At 46.6% G+C, this 23,706-nt stretch overlaps 8 protein-coding genes across 8 annotated transcripts; 5 read left to right on the top strand and 3 right to left on the bottom strand.

Moving 5' to 3' along the window:
* Window positions 1-644: 644 nt before the first annotated feature.
* CLUP02_01450 (uncharacterized protein) lies at window positions 645-1,784 on the bottom strand (the record flags this gene model as incomplete). Its single annotated transcript, XM_049280490.1, has 3 exons — window positions 645-791; window positions 864-1,525; window positions 1,589-1,784. The coding sequence occupies 3 exons, from the start codon at window positions 1,782-1,784 to the stop codon at window positions 645-647; spliced, it is 1,005 nt and encodes a 334-aa protein (XP_049136447.1).
* A 959-nt stretch (window positions 1,785-2,743) lies between these two features.
* CLUP02_01449 (uncharacterized protein) lies at window positions 2,744-3,784 on the top strand (the record flags this gene model as incomplete). The annotated part of the gene is made up of 1 exon (XM_049280489.1): window positions 2,744-3,784. One exon carries the CDS (start codon window positions 2,744-2,746, stop codon window positions 3,782-3,784), a length of 1,041 nt encoding a protein of 346 aa, XP_049136446.1.
* Window positions 3,785-6,055: 2,271 nt separating this feature from the next.
* CLUP02_01448 (uncharacterized protein) lies at window positions 6,056-6,623 on the bottom strand (the record flags this gene model as incomplete). The annotated part of the gene is made up of 4 exons (XM_049280488.1): window positions 6,056-6,118; window positions 6,179-6,365; window positions 6,473-6,527; window positions 6,584-6,623. 4 exons carry the CDS (start codon window positions 6,621-6,623, stop codon window positions 6,056-6,058), a joined length of 345 nt encoding a protein of 114 aa, XP_049136445.1.
* An 853-nt stretch (window positions 6,624-7,476) lies between these two features.
* On the top strand, window positions 7,477-9,380 carry CLUP02_01447 (carboxylesterase; the record flags this gene model as incomplete). Its single annotated transcript, XM_049280487.1, has 6 exons — window positions 7,477-7,614; window positions 7,691-7,798; window positions 7,885-8,101; window positions 8,165-8,237; window positions 8,303-9,035; window positions 9,105-9,380. 6 exons carry the CDS (start codon window positions 7,477-7,479, stop codon window positions 9,378-9,380), a joined length of 1,545 nt encoding a protein of 514 aa, XP_049136444.1.
* Window positions 9,381-11,793: 2,413 nt separating this feature from the next.
* On the top strand, window positions 11,794-13,255 carry CLUP02_01446 (uncharacterized protein; the record flags this gene model as incomplete). Its single annotated transcript, XM_049280486.1, has 3 exons — window positions 11,794-12,323; window positions 12,376-12,674; window positions 12,747-13,255. 3 exons carry the CDS (start codon window positions 11,794-11,796, stop codon window positions 13,253-13,255), a joined length of 1,338 nt encoding a protein of 445 aa, XP_049136443.1.
* Window positions 13,256-13,672: 417 nt separating this feature from the next.
* On the bottom strand, window positions 13,673-15,007 carry CLUP02_01445 (alcohol dehydrogenase GroES-like domain-containing protein; the record flags this gene model as incomplete). The annotated part of the gene is made up of 6 exons (XM_049280485.1): window positions 13,673-13,751; window positions 13,789-13,980; window positions 14,007-14,256; window positions 14,334-14,417; window positions 14,472-14,851; window positions 14,895-15,007. The coding sequence occupies 6 exons, from the start codon at window positions 15,005-15,007 to the stop codon at window positions 13,673-13,675; spliced, it is 1,098 nt and encodes a 365-aa protein (XP_049136442.1).
* Window positions 15,008-16,176: 1,169 nt separating this feature from the next.
* Window positions 16,177-17,902, top strand: CLUP02_01444 (carboxylesterase; the record flags this gene model as incomplete). Its single annotated transcript, XM_049280484.1, has 5 exons — window positions 16,177-16,428; window positions 16,507-16,648; window positions 16,705-16,777; window positions 16,832-17,567; window positions 17,633-17,902. The coding sequence occupies 5 exons, from the start codon at window positions 16,177-16,179 to the stop codon at window positions 17,900-17,902; spliced, it is 1,473 nt and encodes a 490-aa protein (XP_049136441.1).
* A 5,102-nt stretch (window positions 17,903-23,004) lies between these two features.
* CLUP02_01443 (uncharacterized protein) lies at window positions 23,005-23,232 on the top strand (the record flags this gene model as incomplete). Its single annotated transcript, XM_049280483.1, has 1 exon — window positions 23,005-23,232. A coding segment is annotated over one exon (228 nt), but the record flags the coding sequence as incomplete, so codon positions are not given.
* Between the last annotated feature and the right edge of the window lie 474 nt (window positions 23,233-23,706).

Here is a 23,706-nt window from a genome sequence, read left to right as displayed (position 1 = left end):
GGAGGGATGGGGTGGTGTGTCGTTGGGTAGCCCAGCTTATCTTACGGCACTGCAGACTGATCGTTGCGCAGTAACAGAGCAATTCTTGGTTTGAGAGCAGCTACACGATGATCACTGCAACATCACGAATTGAGGGGTCAACCGCTGAGATGAGCAAGTTTGGCTCAGCTTTGTGGCACCTTTGTGACCATCTCTTCCCATGTTGGCCGGATACTTGGTGACTTTCCCTAGATTCGACAATGAATTGATGTGAGTATAATGTTCATGATCTACGCAGATAGATGATCCGTAATGTCAATCAGAAAAGGGAGTGAGAGGTTGACCCCCTCACCTCGGGCCAACGCCATTGCAATAATCCCAACGATTGTGAACTTTCTATTCTCAAGCCTCCACTGTTCGATGTGAATTAGGGCGAATCATCGATAGTCTTGATGAAATGAGGCTATTGAATGATCTTCGGTCCAGGAAAACGCATTTTGGTTGCGTACAGGCGTGGACCGACTTTTTGTTGAGCCCCTCGATCACAAGCATCTAATTGAGAGTATGGCTCAACAGTTGAGGCTCAGGTACCCTAGTCACATCGTTGGTATAGTAGTGACGGGTTGAGGCACCTTCTGTCTGATACTAGAAAGATCCCATAGTGATCATGCTAAGCCGCGGTCCCTCTTGATACCCCATTGATGCGCACGACAGAGCTCATAGAGTACGTCCAAGATGGGTGTTGCTACAGATCGCTTGTGTGCTTCTCGGCAGATTTCACCAAGGATATTTTCGTGCTCAATCAGGTTTCCCTGGAGAATATCAGTGGATATAGCCGTACCAAGTCAAGCTCATGGGTGGAGGGGAAAGTGGAGGAGGCATACCTTATCAAAATCAACTTGCATGCTGGGTTCGATATTCTCATCGATTGGATTCATCTCTATAGCCTGTGTCATGGCACTTGAGGGGATATCATGGCCTGTAGCAGCAGCTACTGCGATTACTTCTTTCATGGCCGGTACGACCAAAGAGTTCATGGAAGCATCCGCCGTCCGTAGCTGGCTAGCGTTCACCCTCGTTAAAGCACAGATGGGATTGAACGAAGCATTGTAGACGAGTTTGATCCACCGGTCGAAATCGACGTCTGGCTTATAGAGGCATGTCGTCTGACCTCCGGCACTATACATCTCAATGAAGCGTCTGGCGGCGTGTTGCTGTTCTTCCAGGTCGATGTTGGGGTTGCGAAAAGCGCCGATGTGGAGGAGATCGGGCTGCTTCTGTTCGACGACGCCTGGTGAATGCTCGTGCGCGTCAATGCGGCTTACTCCAGAGAGAACAATGGTTGTAGGGAAGCGACTGAAGAAGGGTAGTTGGATGTTTATGCCGTTTTGGATGAGTACGATGACCGTCCGGCCTGGGACGACGGCTGGAGCGATGATGTCTGGCAGGCTTGGACCGGCGTCTGGGAGGTTCTTGGTGCAGCAAACGACGAAGTCAAAAACGCTATCAGAGCCCGAGTTTGTTGATGCCGGGACGCTACTCAAGACTAAGGGCATCGCGACTATCATGAGCGACATGGTGAGAAGAAAACCAGGTTAATGGAACTGACCTTCGGTAGGCCGCCAGCCTTCTTTGTCGCCGTGTTCGCAAGACTTCATCGTAAATCCATTGCGCTTCACGACATCGAAGTTGGAGCGGAGGACTGCGGAGACCCGAGCCAATCCTCCGGCTTCGAGGTTGAGAGCGGCGATTGTGCCGATGCCTCCACATCCGACAAGGAGGACGCGCGCTTTGTCGGATGTCATCTTGAAGACCGTGATCCTGCGTGTACCTGAAGGCTGTTCCAAAGTTTCTTGAGAAGCATCTGTGAATGAATCATTCTTCTGGACGACCGCCAGGCAATATCATCGCTGGCAGCAACGGCACATTCGAACGGGGCTAGATCCGGGACCGGACCGGCTTTTGGCTGACTGTTACCCCGCACCCCACCATCTAGACCCACAATCAGGCCCGGACCGGCTCCAAGCCGCTCGGCGGCTTCATCAGAAGCGCATGGGCTTCTTCTGCATATCACTTCTCTCGTGACGGCAGTATGATCTTAGAAAGACATGCAGCCTGCTATGCTATGTACTATCGTTTCTTCATACTCGATCGAACACCTCCGCCATCGTGAAGCCTGCGATGCGATATACTATTGCCCGCAAGTGCAATCTTCCAAGGACCCAGGGGCTTTTCAGGCTATGTGACGACTATGTTCATCACGAGTCGCCGTTGTTACTCTGATGCGAGTCCGGATCGTTGCCTCTCAGCCTCTACTTGAGACAGTGATACCTTTCCGAGCGGTGAAGCCGGTGACGTGGCCCACACACTCGGAACACCATGCTTTCTTGAGGTTCCGAGAGCGAGGCACAAAATCGGTGTTCGTGTCTGAGTGCTGGCCTGAAACCTGTGAACGTGTTCAGTCCATTCCAGCGCCCCTGTCGTCGGTCATCCCACAAGACCAGATAGTTTGACAGCTGTCAGGGCGACGGCACCGCTTTCTTCTCTTTCTCTCGGTTCCAAGTTATCGGTCCAACCTTGACGTTGCATTGGGTCATCGCTGCTTCTTCAAAAGAAGAAAATCCTGAAGCCCAAGTCCGTGGGGGACCATGCACATTTACAGCTGACGCAAGGCGTAGAAGTGAACACCGAACCATATCTGCAAAGGACAAGGATCGCACAGACCATTTGCCGCAATTTTGTTGGTTCCTGGCCGTTGGTTCCAATGTTTCTTCTTCCAACTCAACGACCAACCTCACAGGCCCCTTTTCCTAACACCTACGGTTATTCCCCCCGAGTCTCCCGCACTCACCCCAATTCTCTCGACCGGAGCATTTCGATTTCGCTTTCCAAGCTTCCTTGCAAACCTAGTGTGCGGTCTAGAATCCAGGAACCCGCAGAGGAACAAACCTTGGCCCATCGCAGCAATACCAATAAGCGCATCTACTCATCGGAACTCTCTTTTGAACCGCACGCCAAGTCCGTCTCCCACTTACCGGCACCCAATCAGGAATTCGAAGCAATGGCACGCCAGGGAAATGTAAAAACGGCCTCCTCAGGCTCGGCCGCGGCGATGGGCTCATCCTCCACGGATCCCACGTCCGCACCCTCCCCGCGCGACCGCATTATGACGCACATGAACCGCGGCCACCAGCGCGAGCTCTCCCTTTACCTGCGCCACTACGCTGGCCTCAGCCGCTCCGCCGCCTCGTCGCCGTGGCTCAAGGACTGTACCTTCGAAGGCATGACCATCGCGGCTGGCGGGCTCGGCGGCAAGGAGTTCTTCATCGAATTCAAGCCGGCCCTCACGGCGTGGGAGGACGTGCGGCCCGCCGTCGTGGAGATGGCGCGCGCGTCGCAGCAGGCGCTGGGGTACAGCGACATCACCGTCGGGCACTTTGCGCCGCCGCAGGGCTTTGACGTGGTTGTGTTTGGGGCCGTTGCGTTCTACTTTGTCTGCTGGCTCACGCTTGGGTTTGTGCTGCCCGGCACGCCGATCTGGTCCTTCCTCCAGACCGCGTTCCCCGGCGGTCCAAGGTTCTATCGGTGGTTGGTCAAGGCCATATTTCTGCCCGTCTTGGGAATCCACCTGAGCGAGTGCTATTGGTTCCACCGCACGAGGCTTCACAGGCACGGCATCGAGTTTGGAACGGGCTTGTGGTGGACGTGGATCGGAAGTCTGTTCTTTGAGGGACTTCCTGGCTTCTGGAGGTTCGATGGCATTGTCGCGGCCAAGAGGCAGGAGAAGGAGAGCAAGAGCCACTGAGTTTCTTTGGAGAATCATATGGATCAGGCTTTTCTGAGGCGACGATAGATCCTCCGGATGCGATGAGAGAGCTTCATACGGCGCTCGACTCGCGAGATGATGAGAGCGGTCGACATAGCAAATCGGCATGACCGCTAGCAGTGTTCCGCGATCCGGATCCTCCCTCTTCAACGGTTGCGGTCAGCAGTAGATCCATGAGAATTGGCAGGGTGAGCGGTGGAAGAAAGGACGTTCTATGTCGGATTCAGCTATCTCTATTGACGAGCGTAATGTTAATTGATGAGGAACCCCCAAAGACCCTTGGGTATTACGAAGCGAGAAATCATCGGAGAGGCATATATTTCCGGACACAATCTATTCCTTGTCAAGTTATCGTGTTTGCACAAACATGGCGGCTGTGAAGGTGTAAAGATGACGTGGAATTGCTTCTTGCTTTCCGATAAGATGGAATTGTTGAGTGGCACAGTTGGGACAAATTAACGATGATTGCTCAAGAGCTGATCTCATATTGAAACTCATGATGAATGATGAGATCGGATAAGGCACGTTGAGATTCAAGGGCCGAAATGAGAAGGACCGCACCGACGAGTGAGCTGTTTGCTCTTTCCACACCATTTCGCCCTCGCTTAGCATGGTAGACCCACTCTGGCCGGCACCAAGGTATGTACCTGAGGTTGCCTTCCCCGCGATTCCATCGTGGGCCTCCCTTCCGTCCACCGTCCACATATTCGTTGCCGATATCCTGTCGCCTTCAGCATCACTGCGCTCAAAAGCCTTGCACAATGCCACCGTATATGCGGACACCACGTCGATCAACGCTAGCTGATGCCACGTCGTCCGAATCCTAGAATGCACTACTTGCCGTCCTCCGAAGAGATGGCAGCGCCTTATTGAACGCCTCGGAAAGCCTTGCCGCCCAGCTGTCTTCTGATAGCCCCGCCGTGCACTTCTACGAGACAAACAACTCCATTTCTGGGCGTTGAAGAAGTTCTCTTGATAATATCTCACTTTCCTAATCGGACGTTTGTTGCGAGTTCTAGTGGTGGCTGCGGCAAATCTCTTCGCAAGATTAGCGACCTTCAACAATGCTACGCTTCCAAACCATCGGCCTGTTTGCCTCCAGCAACAAAGCATCCCCGGATCTGGCTTCACCTTCCTAATAGCAAACACCACTTACAAGCTGTCCAATCGCAACTTGTATGCATATATCTTGGCACTACCAAATATCTTCTCCACGATCGCCTGCAGACCGCGAACCGGGGCCTCGGCCTACAAGATCGACATGGTCGAGCTTTCGTGAACAGGGGTGTGACATACGATCAACTCTCGACTACGTACTGTCACTGTCAACACCACCATCATCGGGAACCTGTGCACAAATTTATTTCACCACTCCTTTCAGTATCGGCAGTTGAGCAAGTTCAAACATTGTCCGGCCAAACATCGAACAACCTCGATTTGCCGAGCAAAGCATTGCGCTGGAAGAGAGGGTCTGGACCGTCTGAGATCATCTTGCTCTCGGAAATCTGCGCTCATGCAATATCAAATCATCATCATCATCAGCGATCTGAACTGCCCATTCCAGCAGATGGAAGAGGCACAGTACAAACCGCAAGATTTCGAGGAGCAAACAAGACAAAGGAATGCATTGAACAGAAGATGATTCTCAGAGGTGTACCACACAGCTGGCCAAGTGTTGCCACTCTGTGCAAGACGCATCACAAATATGATGGTAACTTCAGTCTCCAGATGCTCGTAGTGACAATACATTCCAGGCCTTGACACGGTACGGGAACTTGCTGCCTCGCGTAGAGCATCCGAGCTTTGCAATCCGTCGCGGGGAACCCCGATCTCAAATTACCCTAACCTCACAACGGTGAGGGGCAACCGGCGTTAGCCTCAGAAGCTCTCTATAGTTTACAGGCGGAACCATGAGAATTTGTCTTTGGCGGTTCCCTAGCGCAGCCGAGGCGCGCCAATACTGCAACGTCGAGTCTGCTGCTCTTCTACCACCAGACGGTCTAGGCGTCATCAAATCTGGCAAACTCGTCTAGGTATCTGGATCATCTTGACTGTTCTTACAGACTGTTCTCCTACCAGCAAACCAGGGCGCTAACAAGGCTTGCACCGTACCCGCGTCATTTCCTTCGCACCCATCAGACTCTGGAGACGAACGCGTGGCCATCATTTGAGAGGTGCGGTAATCTTGTCCAGCGGCACTCTCAGTCTGGTCTCTGAGAGGACATCGATTCTCACTGGCTGTAAACCATCTTATCCGTGCTTTACAGCCTTGTTGTGCCTTTCGTCTGTTCTCAAGTTGAACTCAATCCAATACTATAATGCAGTAGCATGACGCCTGTACGGAGTACCACTTCTAGATTTGAAGCAACGTACGTTATTCGAGGCTCGGTATCGGGACTCACGCTTGGTCCACGACCGCTTTCGCAACTCGAGCGCGGGACGCTCCGTCTCTGACTTTGCTGCGCCCTCACTCACTGCATTGACGTTGAGAAAGCCAAATGATATCGATGTCGGGCTAGCTCTTCCAACTACACAAACTGGCGTCGGCACGTTTGTCTTGCTGAATACGCTCAGCGCGGCAGCGGTTCATTCGAGGGAGGTGTAGCACTAGTCTCCAAGGCAAGGTGATCGTATCCCGTTTGCTGCAGTATTGCGCCATCAGCAAACCTACTCTTCGCGACGAATCCTCTCTTGGGAATGGTATGGAAGTTGGTTGTACAGGCTATGAAGGAACAACCAATCGACGCTGGCATCAATCAACTCGCGCTGCCAACTCACTGACCCGTGAGAAGGCCCAAAAGGCGGCATGGCAAGTCATGGCACTGCCGCGCCGACCTAGCGACCCCGCTCCACTAGCTTTCGGTTACCTTGTGCCCGCTAGGTTCATCGTTGCTTAGGACCCTCCGTGAATACGATGGAGTTGTCTCACTGTTCCGCAGACTGTCAGTCAGCCTCCAGGCAAGCTGGGCTTCTAAATGGTCTTCGAGGTGCATATGCGGCTGTCAATGTGCATTTGATGGCTGCAAGTATCTCAAAAGAAGACGAAAATTTTCTATATTGTGGGCTTCAAGGTTGGATTTGGGAGTTGCTAGAAGAATTGAGAGGGGCAAGCAAGGCTCCCTAATTCGGATAGTGTTGCGAACTTACCCACAACCCGACTAACCCCGGTCACCTCGATAGACTAGTCGACTTAATGTTACTGAGGCTCTATCGGAGGAATCCCACGAACTGGCCTGCCATCCGCACCTTTGCTCGGCCACGACGTCCGTATGGACAGGGTTCCCTGCAGCAAACAGGTGAGTGGCCGACGCGAGTCCCGCCCATCTTCCAGGACTCCAACTGGCAAGCGGGCTAGTTATCCGGGGTATCCTTCGTGATAATGGGACGATTGAGGATGGCATCGCGCATTCTTGGGAGCGGCCCAAGGCAATCGGGGAGCTGGGGATCGTCCCCTCGGCAAGCATGGTCCACAATGGCTTCAGCAAAGTTCGTTGACATAAAGACGAGGTCAAGGTCCCCTCCTATTGCGAGCCCAGCAAGGCGATCCTCTTAATAGCGCCTATCCGCAGCTTCAGGCTCAGTCGCCTTCTTCTGCCACGCCCACCTCTCTTCACCTCATCTCAGGTCTCCTAGTCTATCGTTAGTTGAGCTCTCTCAACCTCAACATCACCATGAGAGCCCAAAGCATCATCAACAATGTCTTGAGGGCCGTGGCCACCGCCTCCAGTTTAGTTGCTGCCAAGCCGGTCCTCCCTCGCTGGACTGTTGGACAGTCGGTGACGACTTCCAGCGGCCCCGTTGCAGGACATGTTGCTGCTGGCGTCGAACAGGCAAGTATACATGCGTTGGACATAATGGGCCTCGACTAACAAAGAGATGTCTTAGGTATCCGAATATTTGGGCATTCCGTACGCTCAGCCGCCGGTTGGGCCCTTGCGCTTCCAGCCTCCAGTCAAGTTTACCGGTGCTTCTCCTATCAATGGCTCAGACTTTGTAAGCCTTCCCCGAAAACTTGGAAATATTACTTGAAAGGGTCAAAATTGATATCTCGTCAACGTTATACTGATGCATTTGAATAGGGACACCAATGCATGCAGCCGGCGAACGCTCCTACTAGTCTGGAAGCTATCTTGAAGCTCGGTATTCCCGCTTCGGCTGTTGAAGTGACCAAAGCGTTGGGTGACACGGGCTCTCAGAGCGAAGATTGCTTGACCTTGAATGTGTGGACCAAGCCACAAACCGGCGATTCGAAAAAGGCTGTCATGGTCTGGGTTCACGGGGGTGCTTTCACCACAGGTACGAGTGGCTTCGTCTGAACAAACCAAGAAAGCATGCACGGTGTACTGACTCGGGTTGCAGGAAGTTCCCGTATCCCAGCGTACAACGGAAAGTTCATTGCAGACCAGAATGACGTGGTAGTCGTGTCCATGAAGTGAGTAGTCAACGGAGGCTCGGGGAGCCAGGTATCGTCAATGCTAACTCGGGTCAACCTTGAAGCTACCGCCTCAACCTCTTCGGATTTCCAGGCAACCCGGTCACCGCCCCGAATCTTGGATTCCTCGACATTCGCCTGGCAATGGAATGGGTCCGCGATAATGTGGAGAAATTTGGCGGCGACGTCAACAGAATCACCATCTTTGGGCAATCTGCCGGGGGTTCCTTGGTCGACTACTACTCTTACGCATACGCGTCCGACCCCATCGCCAGCGGTTTCATCCCCATGAGTGGCACGGCTACTGGATTCGGTATCTTCACCAACCAAACTGTGAACGCGAAATGGTTCAACGTCACGTCAGCGGTCGGCTGCGGTAACAACTTGACCGACCCCAAGGTGGTCTCTGACTGCATGCTCAGCAAGCCCGCCACGGATCTTCTCACCGGCCTTTCTTCGCAAGATGCCGGTATCGCTTCCGCTGGAGGTCTCTCTTTTGCTCCTGTGGTAGATGATCGTCTTATTTTTGCCGACTACAGCATCCGCGACTCGGCCAACGCAGGGTATCTCATCGGCAACACTGAAAACGAGGCTGGGCTCTTCAAGATCGGAGCACCTGACCTCAACGAGACATATTGGTTCGGTTTCAACCTTGTCGCTTTCAGTTGTCCCGCTGCCAGAAGAGCCGCGCGGGCCGTCTCCGCGGGCCATCCGACATGGCGATACCGTTATTTCGGCGACTTCCCTAATCTTGCTCTTACGACGACGCCGCCCAGTGGAGCATGGCACGCATCCGAGGTTCGTCATACTTTCTTTTTCCGTCAATACTCTTGGCTTGAGACATATTAGCTGACATCGCTTAATTAGCTCCCTGTTCTCTTTGACACCGTGCCCCAGGCGGCAATCAACAGCACAGCGCAGGAGGTTGCCGTGGGCAAGTACATGCGTGGTGCGTGGGCAGCCTTCGCGAAGAACCCAGTGTCTGGTCTTCTCAACTACAACTGCCATGGCACGTGGCCGAACTACCAGGCCGACGGTAACACTCTGAACCGAATTTCATTCCAAAACCAGACAGGTGCCGATTTGGCTCAGGGCGACGCTTATGACGGCTTCTGCGCGCAAGTAGGAGTCCCCGTTGCTTGAGGACTCTGAAAGACGCTCTCTACAGGAAGCACGAAAAGTAATGAACTCATATGAAGCCACAATTTCCCACCATTTACAAGATACCATTTTTAATATACCCAAAAGTATTTTCTTCTCTCATGTATCGCATCAAATGACTCTAACTGAACCATGTTGCGCGTCCCATTGACCTCGCAAAGCCGCTTTCGGATTCCTGAGAAATCTCACCCTCACGCGTAAAGCATTGACGATACAGTGATGGGTTTGCAACCATAAGCAGTCTCCATTTACTCATCAAACTGTAGTTGGCTCTCGTAAATCTGATCTGGTTTTAAATTCCTCGAGCGATCTTCAAGATCCCGATAACCCGTCGCCAAGAGTGATATTTCAATTCGGACCTGCAGGGCGCCCTGGGATATGACGAGTTAGTGAACCCCGCTGGAAATGAGGCGGGCAGGGGCGGTGGTTAGGGGTAGCAACCACTGAAGGGGTACGTACATGCCCTGATTCCTGAGGACAAAAGGCCCAAAAAGCTGGCTGTGCACGCTCCAAACTCTAATTGGACTTCTTGTACGACTTCCGTCCCGAACATCGTCTCTTTTCTTATCCGTCTCACCTCCCATCCATCCTCTCTACAACCATCATCCCGGATTTCCATCATCTTTGATTCCAAAAACGACTCCTCGAGGCATTTGAATTTGTTCAAAAGGCAAAATACGAATACCGAACCGAAGCCCCGGAAAGTCTCCCCGTTATCGGCAGAACAGGCAACGAGCCCATGTTCCTCGCTACCGGCTCCTCTGCTCAGCCTGCTTGAGTTGCTGCAACAATGCGGCCACCGGCTGCATCTTATCGCTCTCTTCAGCTGCCGAGTCGCTGCCGCTAGCCACCGCCTCTCACGTGTTCATCATGTCCGGTTCCCTGCCGACGAGGTACCTCGCCGACCTGACGCCGTCCGTTCGCTCCATCGACGGTTCGCAATGCAGTTAGCCCCTTCGACTGCAGTCCGTATGTCTCCGACGATCGTTGGCTCCTACGTTGCCGCAATTGAACCCCTCATTTACCTGACGTGGCATGATTTCGACCATACCTTTCACCGGAAATGTTCGTGGTCGGGCGAGCGAGTTAAGGGGACGCGGAGGCAGTTGCAACGATCGGCCAATGCCGACTGATGTCGTCTTGGGTGACTTTGCCCGATCGAGTACCGTCAACGGTTCCGGTGCTTTGAACTGTTCACCATCGGGTCAATTGAGGTGATTGACTGGGTGGTTGTGAGTACTTGCGGTGCTTCTCGTTTATGTCGTTAATTGCTGCTTCTCTCGTGCGTAGGAAGTCAATTGGGTTGGTTGGACACTGAACCAACAGCAAATCTATACTGAAGCTCGACGGCCTAGGCGTCGCATTGATAATGGTTATCTTACACGGCTTCGAGTGAAGACCTCTTTCGCGCGCAATTGAGTAGTCTCAATCGTGTGCGAACCATCGGCGAGATTCTATGATGACACGCATGCGCGACACTGCGTACTCCACCGTATGGGATAGAATGACGGACAGCTCCCCAGTTCCACCCCAGATGATGAGATCTTGCGTCTCTCATGGGTTTCTGGGGCGTCCAATGGGCTTATCAAGCCACCACCTCCGCTCTGCATTTGCCATTGGACTCTGCAGAGTGAGGCGGTATCTCTTGAGACACGCGCCCCCTCTTCGACTACTCTCAAAGATGTTGTTCGCAAATGCGCGCACGACTACGAGCGTGGGGTCAAGGAGTGGGGTCGTGCAAGCAGCGCAGTCTGAGGGAGATATAACGAGACCCAGTTGCCTTGAAGCCTGATGTTGTTTTCGCTTGAACATCATCGAACAACGCCGATTCGCAACTGAGCACTTCATTCCTCACTTTCCAATTCACCTGTTCGTTCCAGGCAGCACAATTTCAACTTTGAGAAAAGAGCAGGATGTTCCAACCCCAGTGTTAGCGTGCACTACCTTACCCGTACGAGGAAATGCTCGCCGTCTCAAGACCAACCCCCTATACTAGACCTTCCTATCTGAACTCTTTTCATCGATACCACCGCAGATCATCGAAGAAGAAGTCCTTCGTCGATTTCACCTGCTTGCTTTCCCGGTTCAAGGCTTTCCACAATAGCCGGCCGGGCAACTTCTCACCGGACATGCCTAAGAAACACGAAACCCCTTCCTCCAAATCACCCAAGTCCTCAAGCACTCGAGCCGACTCAGACCTTGTAGTGAGACAAGTATCAGTGAGTCCTACCTCCTCTATTCCGCTGATTTGACGACCAGTTACTCACACAGTCAGGGAACACACAGCAACAGACTCTCTTCCCCAACTGAAGGCAGTGGGGGAGGAAGTGAGGCCCATAGCGCCTCTCAGAGGTAGTCCTTTCATTGTGACAGGCCTTGACCGGTATTGACGTCCATGAGCAGATCATCACCTTCATCATCCTCACCATCCGCCAGATCCGACCTAGTAGATCGGCCTGCTTGCACCACTGACTCGAGACCCGGTCGACATCGGACGAGTCCCGTACCACCCGCATTTATCGACAACTATCTGGCTTACCGCAAGAAAGCTTTCATCAACATCTTTATGGAGAAGGTTTGTGAATGGCTTGACGACAACGTCTATAACCTCGAAGAGGCCTATGAACAAGACGGGGACTGTCAGCGTGGCCAAAAAGCTTGCAGTTCAGGAGGTGTCAAGAGGCGTGCTGCTGAAGGGCACCTAGTAGCTGGCCAGAAACGGCAACTCAAGGGTCGTGATCGAGACGACGAAGGCTCTGACAATGACGAGAGCAACGAACAGAAGCCCAACAGGAAGCGCACAAAGACGGATGGGGATGACAATCGTCGAAAATTTGCGTGCCCTTTCTTCAAACACGATCCCATCAGATACAAGAGTCATCGAACCTGCGTTGGTCCTGGGTGGCATGAGATTCACCGGGTCAAGTAAGTGTGACACTCCGTCGGCCACCGAACACTTCCACTAACGCAATTAAAGGGAGCACCTCTACCGCAAACACCGTCTCTTCGCCTGCACCAGGTGTTTCGAAACCTTTAAGACCGCCAAGTCACTCCAGGATCACTCGAGGGCGCGTATAGCTTGCACTGTTCTAGACGAGAAGGATCGCAAGCCAGACCCAGGTGCAGGAATAGATCAAGAGACGGAGAAGCACCTCAGAGCGCGTAGGCAACCCGGTAAGCACGACGCAGACAAACAGGACGATGTCGGCAAGTGGTACGAATTATATTTTACCCTTTTTCCGGGGACGCGAGACATGGAAGACACTCCAAGTCCTTGTAAGTCTGAACCTCCAATTAGAATAGAAACTGAGATGTGAAAAGAGCTTAAGTAATTGACCTTGGCATCAGGGTATGACGCTGACTCCAGCTCGAAAGATTTGGAGTTATTTAAGTATCTGCGGCGTGAATTACCCCATATGATCCGGCGTGAGCTCGAAAGAGATCTCAATCGCTCATTTGAAGGCTACGGGGACGGTCTCATGAGCCGTCTCTCAGTCTGGATCCGGAACAGCTCGGCTAGATGTGTGCAGATCTTTGAGCACATACCATCACCTTCACAAGTGGCGGACCTAGATGATCCCGAGACTACGCAAGGATCTCGGGCGGTATCGCCGCAGGCGTCCCCCGATATCGACTTGCCCGCCGGTGCCGGTGCCGATGCCAGTTTCATCGGGAACGCTGGAGAGTGGGATTTGAGCAATCTCGATCTCGATATCCCCAGCATGCTAGACTTTGATTCGTTCATCACTCCTATGGATTTCCCACCGACAGACTACCAGTGCTACACAGAGGGAGACTCCGCCTACGGTACTGGCAGCGTTGAAGACGCTTCTGGAGCTCGGCAGAGTTGCATGTGAGAACAAGTGGAATACCTTGTTCTCAGCGGATGCTAGGTTCTCTTGGCACCTATACGTTGTCATTCCATCATCATGGTTATTGAGAGCTGTGGCACTTTGCCATAGCACAGCCAACTTCGAAATCATCGAATCTCGCTCTTTACCCACCAATCCTTTCCCGCCGTGTCTAATGGCCACGTCTATCTCTTTTGTGCTTGTTACTTTTATCATATTCTGGATAGTGTTGGAAATGTGTAGGAAGAGGTTGTACATTTACGATGGACTGGGTAGTTGGGTTCCTTGAATTAGTTAGGCTTCCATCGAGTTGCTAATTGTCCTCATCTCGAGCTATTATCCTTAGTATAGTGGTCTTCCAGACCAAATCCACTCTTTACCATCATTCGTCTTCACTCGTCTTGTGCTCTACGTGCGATGTATCTAAGGGAACCGGATGACGACTTTGTTCTCCAAGTGGTCACTGTAACGACGGTAATACTCCGGCGCATCCTCAATGCCGCTTTCAGCCGTCACCACAAAGCTCGGCTTAGCGACACCAGATGCGATCAAGTCCAGCAAAGGAGGTGCCCTCAGCAAAGACAAGACGATACCCCTTCCGACGGACAAGCCCTTCCTCGCCGTTGTACACACCGCCGATACCCATGCCTCCGTACACGGAGGTCACGGCAACCATGTTCTCTAGCACGATGCCGTTGTGCGGATCTCCCGTGGCGTTGATGGATTCGAAGCTTACGCAGTTGAGGCTGCGCGTCACGCTAGCGAGCCTACGGGGTCTTGTTGGGAGAAGTCGATGGGGATGGCTCCGAACGATCCGGCTTGCCCGAGGCGGCTGGCGATGCGGTCGACGACGTAGACTCTGGAGGTGCCGCGGAGTTTGGCGGAGTAGGCGGCTAGGAGGCCGACGGGCCCGGCGCCGAAGATGGCGACTGTGTCGCTGGGTTGGAAGCCTGAGTAGGAGAGGACGTGCCAGCCTGTTTTGAAGACATCTGATATCATGAGGTAGTCTAGTTCGGATGTGGTGTTTGTTGAGGTTAGTGAGATTGGGGAGAGGGATGTGTCGGCGTGGGGCACCCTGGCTTACTCGGCTGGTACAGGACGGAAGATTGGGTCAACTTGGGTTGTCTCTTACTCCTGAAGATGTCTATCCGTGCGGTCTCCGAGCGGACTAATCATATAAAGACAGGGGAAGAGAGGCGGGTATCTTCTGAAAAAAACATACCTTGCAGTCCGCCATAGTTTGCGCTCCCAACGCCGAAGGACAGGGGGTGCGAAGGCCCCCAGTGCCCGTCGTCGGCGTTGTCTGGGATGATGACATAGTCACCAACTTCAAGACCCGAGACGGCGTCGCCGACGCTGGACACGTAGCCGACGGCCTCGTGGCCGAAACCGTAGGGCACGTTGGGCGAGCCGCCGAAGCCGTGGTACGTGTGGAGGTCGGAGCCGCAGATGGCGGAGGAGGTGATGCGGACGACGACGTCTGTCTGGTTGACGATGGTGGGGACGGGCATGTCGATTACGGAGACGTTGTAGGGTTGGCCGAACCAGGCTACTGCTCGCATTGTTGACATTGTTGCGTTTGTTATGTTGAAGGCCATGTTGCTGGTTCAACTGAGGTGCTCGAGGGTGGACGGTGTAGCCTGACTGTATGCAATAGCAGAGAGAAGCTCCGATGAGAATGAATAATGGAGTCAGAGCAAGATAGTTTGCTGCTCCTTTCTTCAACAGAGCAGTCGAGGAGACAGAACGAGAAGTCATTTCTTATACTTTCTTGTTTCCATAGAGTCCGTCACTTCAGGATGATGCATACATGACATGATGATTCGTCTACATCAACATCTTTATGACGCTATCTCCATGGGTACCGTCATCACAGCGCCCCGTAGTGGGAATCTGTCTTCTCAGCCCAGCATGTCTTGCAAGTGCGGCAGAACCGTCATCATGCAAGAGCGGCCTGGTCCGGCTGCAGGCAGGCGGTGATGACCGTACATACGAGCCGCGTATGCATGCAGATCAGTCGAGGCTATGATGCTATGGGATGCTTTGTTTGTCTAGCAAGTCCTCCTACTCGACTTTCTACTACCTGCTGTGATGAAGTTTTGTAGGGCTGAAGTTAAGATTACCTGCTAGCAAAATAAAAGTCCCGGTTACGCCCCTGTTAGTCGCTGACACGGGGTTAAGCATATCTCCTCAGGAACGGCAGTGCGCCGCTTACACCTGGCTGGAAGTCTTCTGTAGCCGCCAATGAGAATGAAAAGAAGCCGGGATGGACCCGGTCTGGATTGGCTGATCATGTACGGGCTTAAGGCTTTAGGAAGTCTTTCTAGTCTGTCATCAAGACTTATTACTTGTACCACTGGCGAAGTATGACGAGAGCCAAGCCGATACCTCATAGCAGGATCTATTTAGCACCCATTAGATGCGACTGAAAATATTTAGCAGAGTTTTTAGACTTGCTTAGGCAATGTACGAATCTAGTCTAACTGTAATTTCCGCGTCGGTCTCGCCTTAATCTTTCCTGCGAAGTTCTAGATGACAGCGAACGGCACTCGGCCGGTGAACCTCTTGGTTCGGACGAGGGTATAGCTCTCTCAAGGAAGACTGTGAGGCCAAATTACTAATTAGGCAAGTGGTTTACATACAAGGAGATATACAGTCACAGTCGGACCGAAGCTCATCCCCCTTTGGATGTCCCACAGCAATGCAGTGACAACAATAGAATCATCTGCGCATATTTCGGGGATGCCGATTGTCCGTCCTTTCTTTGCATTTAAAGAGTCTATCGGTTCGAACTCTACCGTTAAATTTTCCTTCCCAACCACTCGAATCTCTCCAATCATCAAAGAGCCCTTTCTTTCCTTTCACTGTCTTAGTTCCACCCCTCCCACTCTTTATCAACGTCATTTTTGTGTGGAAAGTCCTTCATCATGAAGCATGCCACCCTCTTTATAGGCCTCCTTTGCGGACTGGTGATTGCAAAACCTACCAAGTTCAACACCTGGTCTGTTGGCCAGGGAGTTTCCACCACCAGCGGTCGTGTCGTCGGCCACGCTGCCGAGGACGTCCCCGATGTTTCCGAGTATCTCGGGATTCCGTTTGCCGCTGCACCTGTAGGCGCTCTGCGTTTCCAGCCTCCTGTTCCCTACAATGGCTCTGCAGTCATCAATGGCTCAGCATTCGTAAGTCTAGTGACTCTCTCAGTCATTTTTGCCTACCTCAACTTGGGAACGTTGAGTGTCTAACGTGACGCAAAACAGGGCCCTGGCTGTATGCAACCGTCTGCCACAGAGTACCCTCAAAGCGAGGACTGTTTGTCAGTCAATGTTTGGACCAAGCCGCAAGTGGGCGAGCGGAAGAAAGCCGTCCTTGTCTGGGTTCACGGAGGCGCTTACTCATATGGTTCGTGAAGTGTTTGAGTACCAAACAATGCAGGCATGGACTAACGCGAGTTGCAGGAAGCGCAAGAGAGGACGGATACAGCGGCCGTTTCTTCGCAAACGATTCGGATGTGGTTCTGATGTCTATCAAGTAAGAAACGCTACTATAGTTGTCGGGAACAAGGACTCACGATGCTACATGTAGTTACCGTCTTGGAATCTTTGGATTCCCAGGCAATCCCGCCACAACTGCGAACCTGGGATTGCTGGACATGCGACTTGCCATGGAATGGATTCGCGACAATGCCCAGAAGTTTGGCGGTGATCCTAGCAGGATCTCCGTATTCGGCCAGTCCGCCGGCGCCGGAATGGCAGACTTTTACGCCTACGCCTACGCTTCGGATCCCATTGCCAACGGCTTCGTCCTTCAAAGCGCCACCGTCGTTGGCTTCCCCGCTCTTAGCAGGAACTACACGTCGACGCGGTGGTTTAGACTCGCGGCGGCCGTCGGCTGCGGCACTGGCGTAAGCAATTCCACTAACCCCAAGCTCGTCACGAACTGCATGAAGAATCGGACCACCGAGCAAATCTTTGGCGCATTCGGGCCCGAGGAAACGGGCGTTGGCTCTACACCCGCTTTCGGGCCCGGCGTGGACGACATCCTTGTCTTTGAGGATTACACCGATCGTCGAGCTGCCAAGGCTGGGTACCTGATTGGCGACAATGCCAACGAGGCGGGACTCTTCCGTTCGATGCAGCCGAACAGGTCAGACGCGTACTGGAATGACTTCAACTTTAGGTACTACACCTGCGGTGACGCCATCAGGATCAGCCAGGCTGTGAACGATGGGATGTCTGCCTGGAGGTACCGGTATTTCGGAGACTTTCCCAACCTGGCCATCTCTACCAACCCGCCCAGCGGAGCCTATCACGGCGCCGAAGTGAGTGTTTAACCATGCTGCCCTGGACTCGTACATCGTGAGGTTAACTATTGTCTTTCCTCTAGCTCCCACCTGTTTTCGGCACGCTGCCTCAGACGCCGCCCAGCACCGCAGTCGAGCTGGCGACTGCCGAGTTCCTTCGGGGGGCGTGGACGGCCTTTGCTAAAGATACTTCCTCTGGCTTGCTTGGCTACGCTGACGGATGGCCGATTTATGATCCCGCTGAGCTGACCCTTGCTCAAATTGCGCGTGACAACCAGACGGGAACAAATTTGGGTCTCGGAAACTCGTTCGATGGGATTTGCTCATCTTTGCCGGCGATTCCTCCTTCCTAGATTTGTTGGTACGGCGTCAAGGTGCTCTGCCAGTCCGACAGGCTTCTCATATCCGCCACTCTTACGTCAAGACTCTTGACATGTAGGCATGCAGTCTGATACTTATATTTACTTCGACAATGAGTTAAATCTGAGGCTTTCTGTGAACGGCCACATGTTATACGAAAGTAAAAGGTTACGCTTTCGGGGTATTTTAAGGCTAGAGAAAATGCAAACCCTGTGTTGAGGAGGAATGTCGCGGGCGTCAGGCTGCATCCAATCTGCTTAAAAATCAATCGATAATGACAGATATGAGAGGATGTTTTTGTGCATGATCCTGACGGTGTCTAGTCAACAACATGTCCCCAGCATAAGCCACACCCTTCTTGTTTATTCCGCTAGTAGAAGCAAAACGTTGGTCAAAGGGTAGAATACGGTAATTAGTGCTACTTTCGGTTACTTGCTAAAGGGCTATTGGCTAATTAGAACTGGCAAAGCTCTGACAGGACAGTTGATTTGTGACTACATTAATCCACATCACTAATTGCTATACAATGTATGCACGAACCACCATTATCATGCAAAAGTTCGGTATCATGGAGCAATGATGAATTTGTTGAGTACGCTCTGCGAGTCCCCATTGGTGAGCAGACGCTAAACCGTCGTCTTGATTCAACTGCAGACTTTAATGAGTATACCGCCTAGTAATCTGAGAGCATGAATTGGAATAATACGATGATGTCTTTAGAGGCTGGTGCTGTATTTTTTTCAACGCGAACATCTCGTTTTGTAAACCAATGCCATGTGATCATCAAGAGAAAATATAGCAACTCGATCTTAGACGATAAGATCTTCATCAAGACATGAAGTCCAGTGAAGAGAGACACATTCTCTCAGTACCACGAGGCTCTTGGACCCGGACTTTATAGGCTATATCTAGACCCTTCATGCGATTGTTATTGTCACGGTCGATCGCCATGCTAAATGTGTGAACGATCCTTGCTTTAAGTATCATCTACTTGGACGACACTCTTCACCTTCATGTTATCTATGAACGTGAGAAGTAACCGTTTGTTTACTTTCTTATTTGAGTCGGCATAAGGTCCGCCTTGCTTTCTCACTATCGGATTAGAAGTCTAATTCGACCGCGGTATATAGCCGACTGCGCAGGGGCCAATTAGGGGCCCTATTTACGATTATTATAGCTAGCTTAACCTACGGTTAGAACCTCCTTTTTATACTTACTATATAAATATTTATATAGTTTAATTAATCTCTTCGTTAATTATAATTTAAATTAACTACTTTATAATAAGGATACTAATATTAATTAGTAATTAAATTTTATTATTATAAATTAATAAAATATCTTACTACGTAAAAGAGACGACTTCTTAATACCGCATGAAATAGGAGATTTATATTAATTAACTTTATAAAAGTAGATAAAAAAGGAGGTAATTTTTAAATACTGTACGGAATTAAGTAATTATAGCCCTTTATTATTTATAAAAGGTCGATATTTATTATATTAAAATACGTTAATTAACGGAACTATTTAAGTAACTAGCCTTTTACCGTTACCCCGAGTAGCTTTTTTATTAAATAACTTTTTTATAGCCGGCTTATAATTAAAAATTAACTAGTTAAATTAAAAAAAGGAAATATTTACGTAACGACTACTTACCTAATTAATTGGTATAACGAACGAGCTTAATAATATAATATAAAAGAGCAGTACGTAATTAAAAAAAGGGATTTTTAAATATAAATATTTTTATTTAGTAATAAAAGTAATTTTATAAGAGCTATTAAGCTAAGAGATTTATAATATATAAAAAAGTTTATTATTATAAAGATCTTATAAATACGATTTTAAGCCCGTAATTTAAATAATTTCTTTATAGCTCCCTTAATTACTCTTTAGGTATTATTTAAAAATATAATATAGGGAACGGTTTAATAAGAGAGGAGGGGATTTAAAAGTCTTAATAGTATTAAGTTAAGAATATTATAGATTTTAAAAATTAACTTAAAAAAAAGGCGGCTATTCTAAAGTAATCTTACGACCTCTTATTAAAGTTATTATTAGCTTAAAAAAAGGCTAAAAGGACGAGGATTTAAAAAGAGAAAAAAGAATTTTTTAGAGGGCTACTAAAGGGCTTTTTTTTATATTAGCTCTTAGCGCGAGATTATTAATTTTAAGAAATTAACTAAGTAATAAAAGGGATCGTTAATAAGTAATAATTACTTAATTATAATTAAGCTACGAAAAAAACTATTTAAAAAATATAAAATAGGGTACTAAGAGGCTATAAAAAATAAGATTTCTAAGGTATTTAACTCTATTACGTACGAGTAATAAGTAGGTATTTTTAGTAAGTTTTTAAAATTTACGATTTTATAAAAAAAAGGCTTAATTTTATTAACTATATTTAACGGCTTATATGGGTTTTAATAGCTTATATAGCTTTTTTATAAGCCGTACGGCGTTTATTTTTAATTATTTTTATAAAATATTACTTTAAAAAAAGTAAGTTAGAAAAAGAAGCTATTTAGAAATTATAAAGAGTACGAGGCTTAAAAAGCTAGAAATATATAAAATAGTAAAAATTAGTAATTAATAAAGATCCCGAAACTAATTACTATATTTTTTTATAGTAATATAAACGTTTATTATTACTATTATTAAAAAGAATTACTAAAGCCTACCTTTTTATACTAAATAAAAAAGAGGATCTTAATAAGTATAATAACTAGTAATTTAGAAGGGTAGTAGTAATTAATAAAAATAATAAAAACGAGAGTAGTAGCGAGATAGCGAGAAGAAGTAAGAATCTCTTAGACTTTAATAAATTCGTTAAGTAATAAAAGTATAGATTTATTATAAGTAGCGCGCGGATTAAATATATTCTTATTAAAATTAAATACGCTAATAATTACTAATATAAGCATAAGCTAGAGTACGACCCTTAGTAAGTTAAAATAAAAAAAAAGAAAACGAAACCCGATCCTAAATAAAATCCTAATCTTTTATAAATAAGTAAATATTAACCTAGATTATTAAGGGACGTAGATATATAAAATTATAAGTTAGCCTAACGGTAAGTAAATTAACGCGGTATTAATCTATTTAACTAAGGTTTATAAAAAAAAAGGGCTATAGGAGTAACCCCTATTTTATAAAATTATAAACAACTTTAGCTACTAGCTAAATAAATAATTCGTAAGCGTAAGGCTAGGAATTATAAAAATAATTAATAAATTCCTTTATAAGTAAGGGGTATTACTAACGTAATTATAATTACGAGAGCTATACGAAATACTAATAATAATAATTATAAAAGAGGAATTCGTATTATAAAACTAAGTATAGGTTAATAAAGCGTATGATTGCTTTAACGAATTTAGAAAAAGGATAAATAACCTAGATTTCCTCCCTATAATTACTAATAAAAATTTATTATTATAAAAGGATATACCGGGGCAAAATATAATATTAAAAGTACGATAATTAATAATTCTACTTATTTCGATCTATAACTCGTTACCGCTATTAATACGAAATTCGGTACTAATTAACTAATAAAAAAGGAGGTAAATAACTTAAAGTTATTAATAATACGTAGCGACGTAGGGATTATATATAAATACTAAAAATTTAATAATAAATACGAGGTAATTTATAAACTTTAAAAAGATCTTCTTAAAAGAGAAATTATATTTTAGGGAGAAGTATAAGGTCTTATAAAAAACCCTAATAATATTTTACGATTATTATAAAAAAGTCAGAATTAGGGAATATTAGTACTATTTAGTAATTAATATCGTACTTATAAGTAAAGCCTCTAATTATTATTACAAAGTAATACGTAATCTCGATTAAAATAACTTTTTTAGTATAATTAACGTAATCTAAAGCCGCTTCGAGACTTATAATAAGAACCTAAAGCTCTTATTTAAGTTACGAGCGATTTTTTATATATTTATAACTGAGATAATAAAGGGTAAATTATAAATAGAGATCTTTAAAAAGCTTATTAATTAAATTAATAAGCTAGTAAAAACCTAGCTAAATAAGGGGATAAATAAGTAGAAAGTTAAATATTTTTATACTATAATCTAACGTATTTTAAAAATAAAAATAACCCTATACTAAGTACCTAAAGACTACGAGACGCTCTATTTAAGGCTAAGATTTAGCTTTAATATTAAAATAAAAATACCGCGCTAAACCTATTTCTAAGCGTATAACGGCCCTTATTAATAATATTAAGTCAATTAAATATATATAAAAAAAAAAAGAGGCTAGATATAGTAATCGCTAATAAGGAAGCTTAGATTCGTTAAATAAGTAAAGATTTAACTTATAAGTAGGGTAATAAAAGAGGTAATACTATATTTATAAAAAAGATAGATATTAATTAAGTAATTATTTTAAAGAAAAGCGTACTAAATTATATAAATAATATAAAAAATCGAGGGTAATAAATAGTAAAACTAGCACTCGTTAGTTTAACTAATTCTTTATTATATATAAAAAAAGATCTAGGGGTATAAAACTTAGCAACGGTAGCTAAAGTAGCGGCTTAAAGTATATACCCCTTATAAAAGATTTAAAAAATAAAGAAGATTTTACCCCCTATACTAATAAATTAAATTATAATAAAATCGATAATATTAACTATTCTTTTTTTACCCCGTTAGCTTTTAAAAAATATATAAGGCTAAACGAATAGAGGGTAGTAAAAGCTTTTAATAAGTAGGTTTTTATTTACGAATAGTAAAAGAAGGTCCCTTAAATAACGGATATAAAGGTGGTTAAAAGGGCGAATTTAATAGGGCCGAAGCTTATTCTCTTAATAATTAAAGAAAAGACGCTATTTCTTTTAATATTTAAAAAAAAGGAATATAGTACTAAGTATATTTAAGGGTAGCTAGAGGGGTCCTTTTTATACTACTTAAATCTCTCGAATACTAAGCTTATATAAGTATTTTATATAAGTAAAAGGTACGGCTTGGATAATTTTTATAGGATTATCCTAAATACTAGGGTATTATAATAGTTAACTAAAAGAAAAGGGTAATTCTAAGTGCTATAAAAGATCGTATTAGTAATACTTAATACGTTAACGGTAAGTATTACGAAGATTAGTTTCGGCCTAAGTAAGGAAATCGTCGCCCTAGGTATAATAAAAATAAAGACGTATTTTAGAATAATAACTTTTTATATTTTACCTATTAATACCCTATTTCTCCTATATTTAAAAAATATAGATCGACTAAGTATTATATTTAATAACACGAGGAATAAAATCTTTAGTAATAAGTACTTCGAAATAATTAAATAATAATAAGGGTATATATTTATAAAACTTACTAACAATACGAAGTTAATTAATTACTTAACGAAAAATAAGCTTAGAAAACTATACTAAAGATTTAGGTACCCGTTAGTTATAAGGCTATATAACTTCTTAAAGTAATTAGGTAATAATAATATTAAAATAGGGGTACTAGAATAGTTAATAAAAGTATATTATTAATACTAAATAAATACGTAAAGCCTACGTAAATTTAAGTTTAAATTACGTAATAAGCTTAACTTTAACTAAGAAATTGTTATTAATATTTTTTATTTAAATAGTTAGCTAGTACTATATATAATTAACGTAGCTATATCCTTTTAAATAGGGTAATTCTTTTAGAATTTATAAGTAAAAATAGTATAAGTAGCCCTATAAAAAAGCTAGATCGATATATATTAAGGACCGCTAAACGGTATTAGAACCGATATTAGTACTAGCTTTAAGTTAGTAGAATTT

This window comes from Colletotrichum lupini, chromosome 1 (assembly GCF_023278565.1).
Source record: "Colletotrichum lupini chromosome 1, complete sequence".
In the NCBI taxonomy this organism is placed as follows: Eukaryota; Fungi; Ascomycota; class Sordariomycetes; order Glomerellales; family Glomerellaceae; genus Colletotrichum; species Colletotrichum lupini.
The sequence above is the reverse complement of the archived record's forward strand: the minus strand, read 5'-3'. Positions and strand labels throughout refer to the sequence as shown.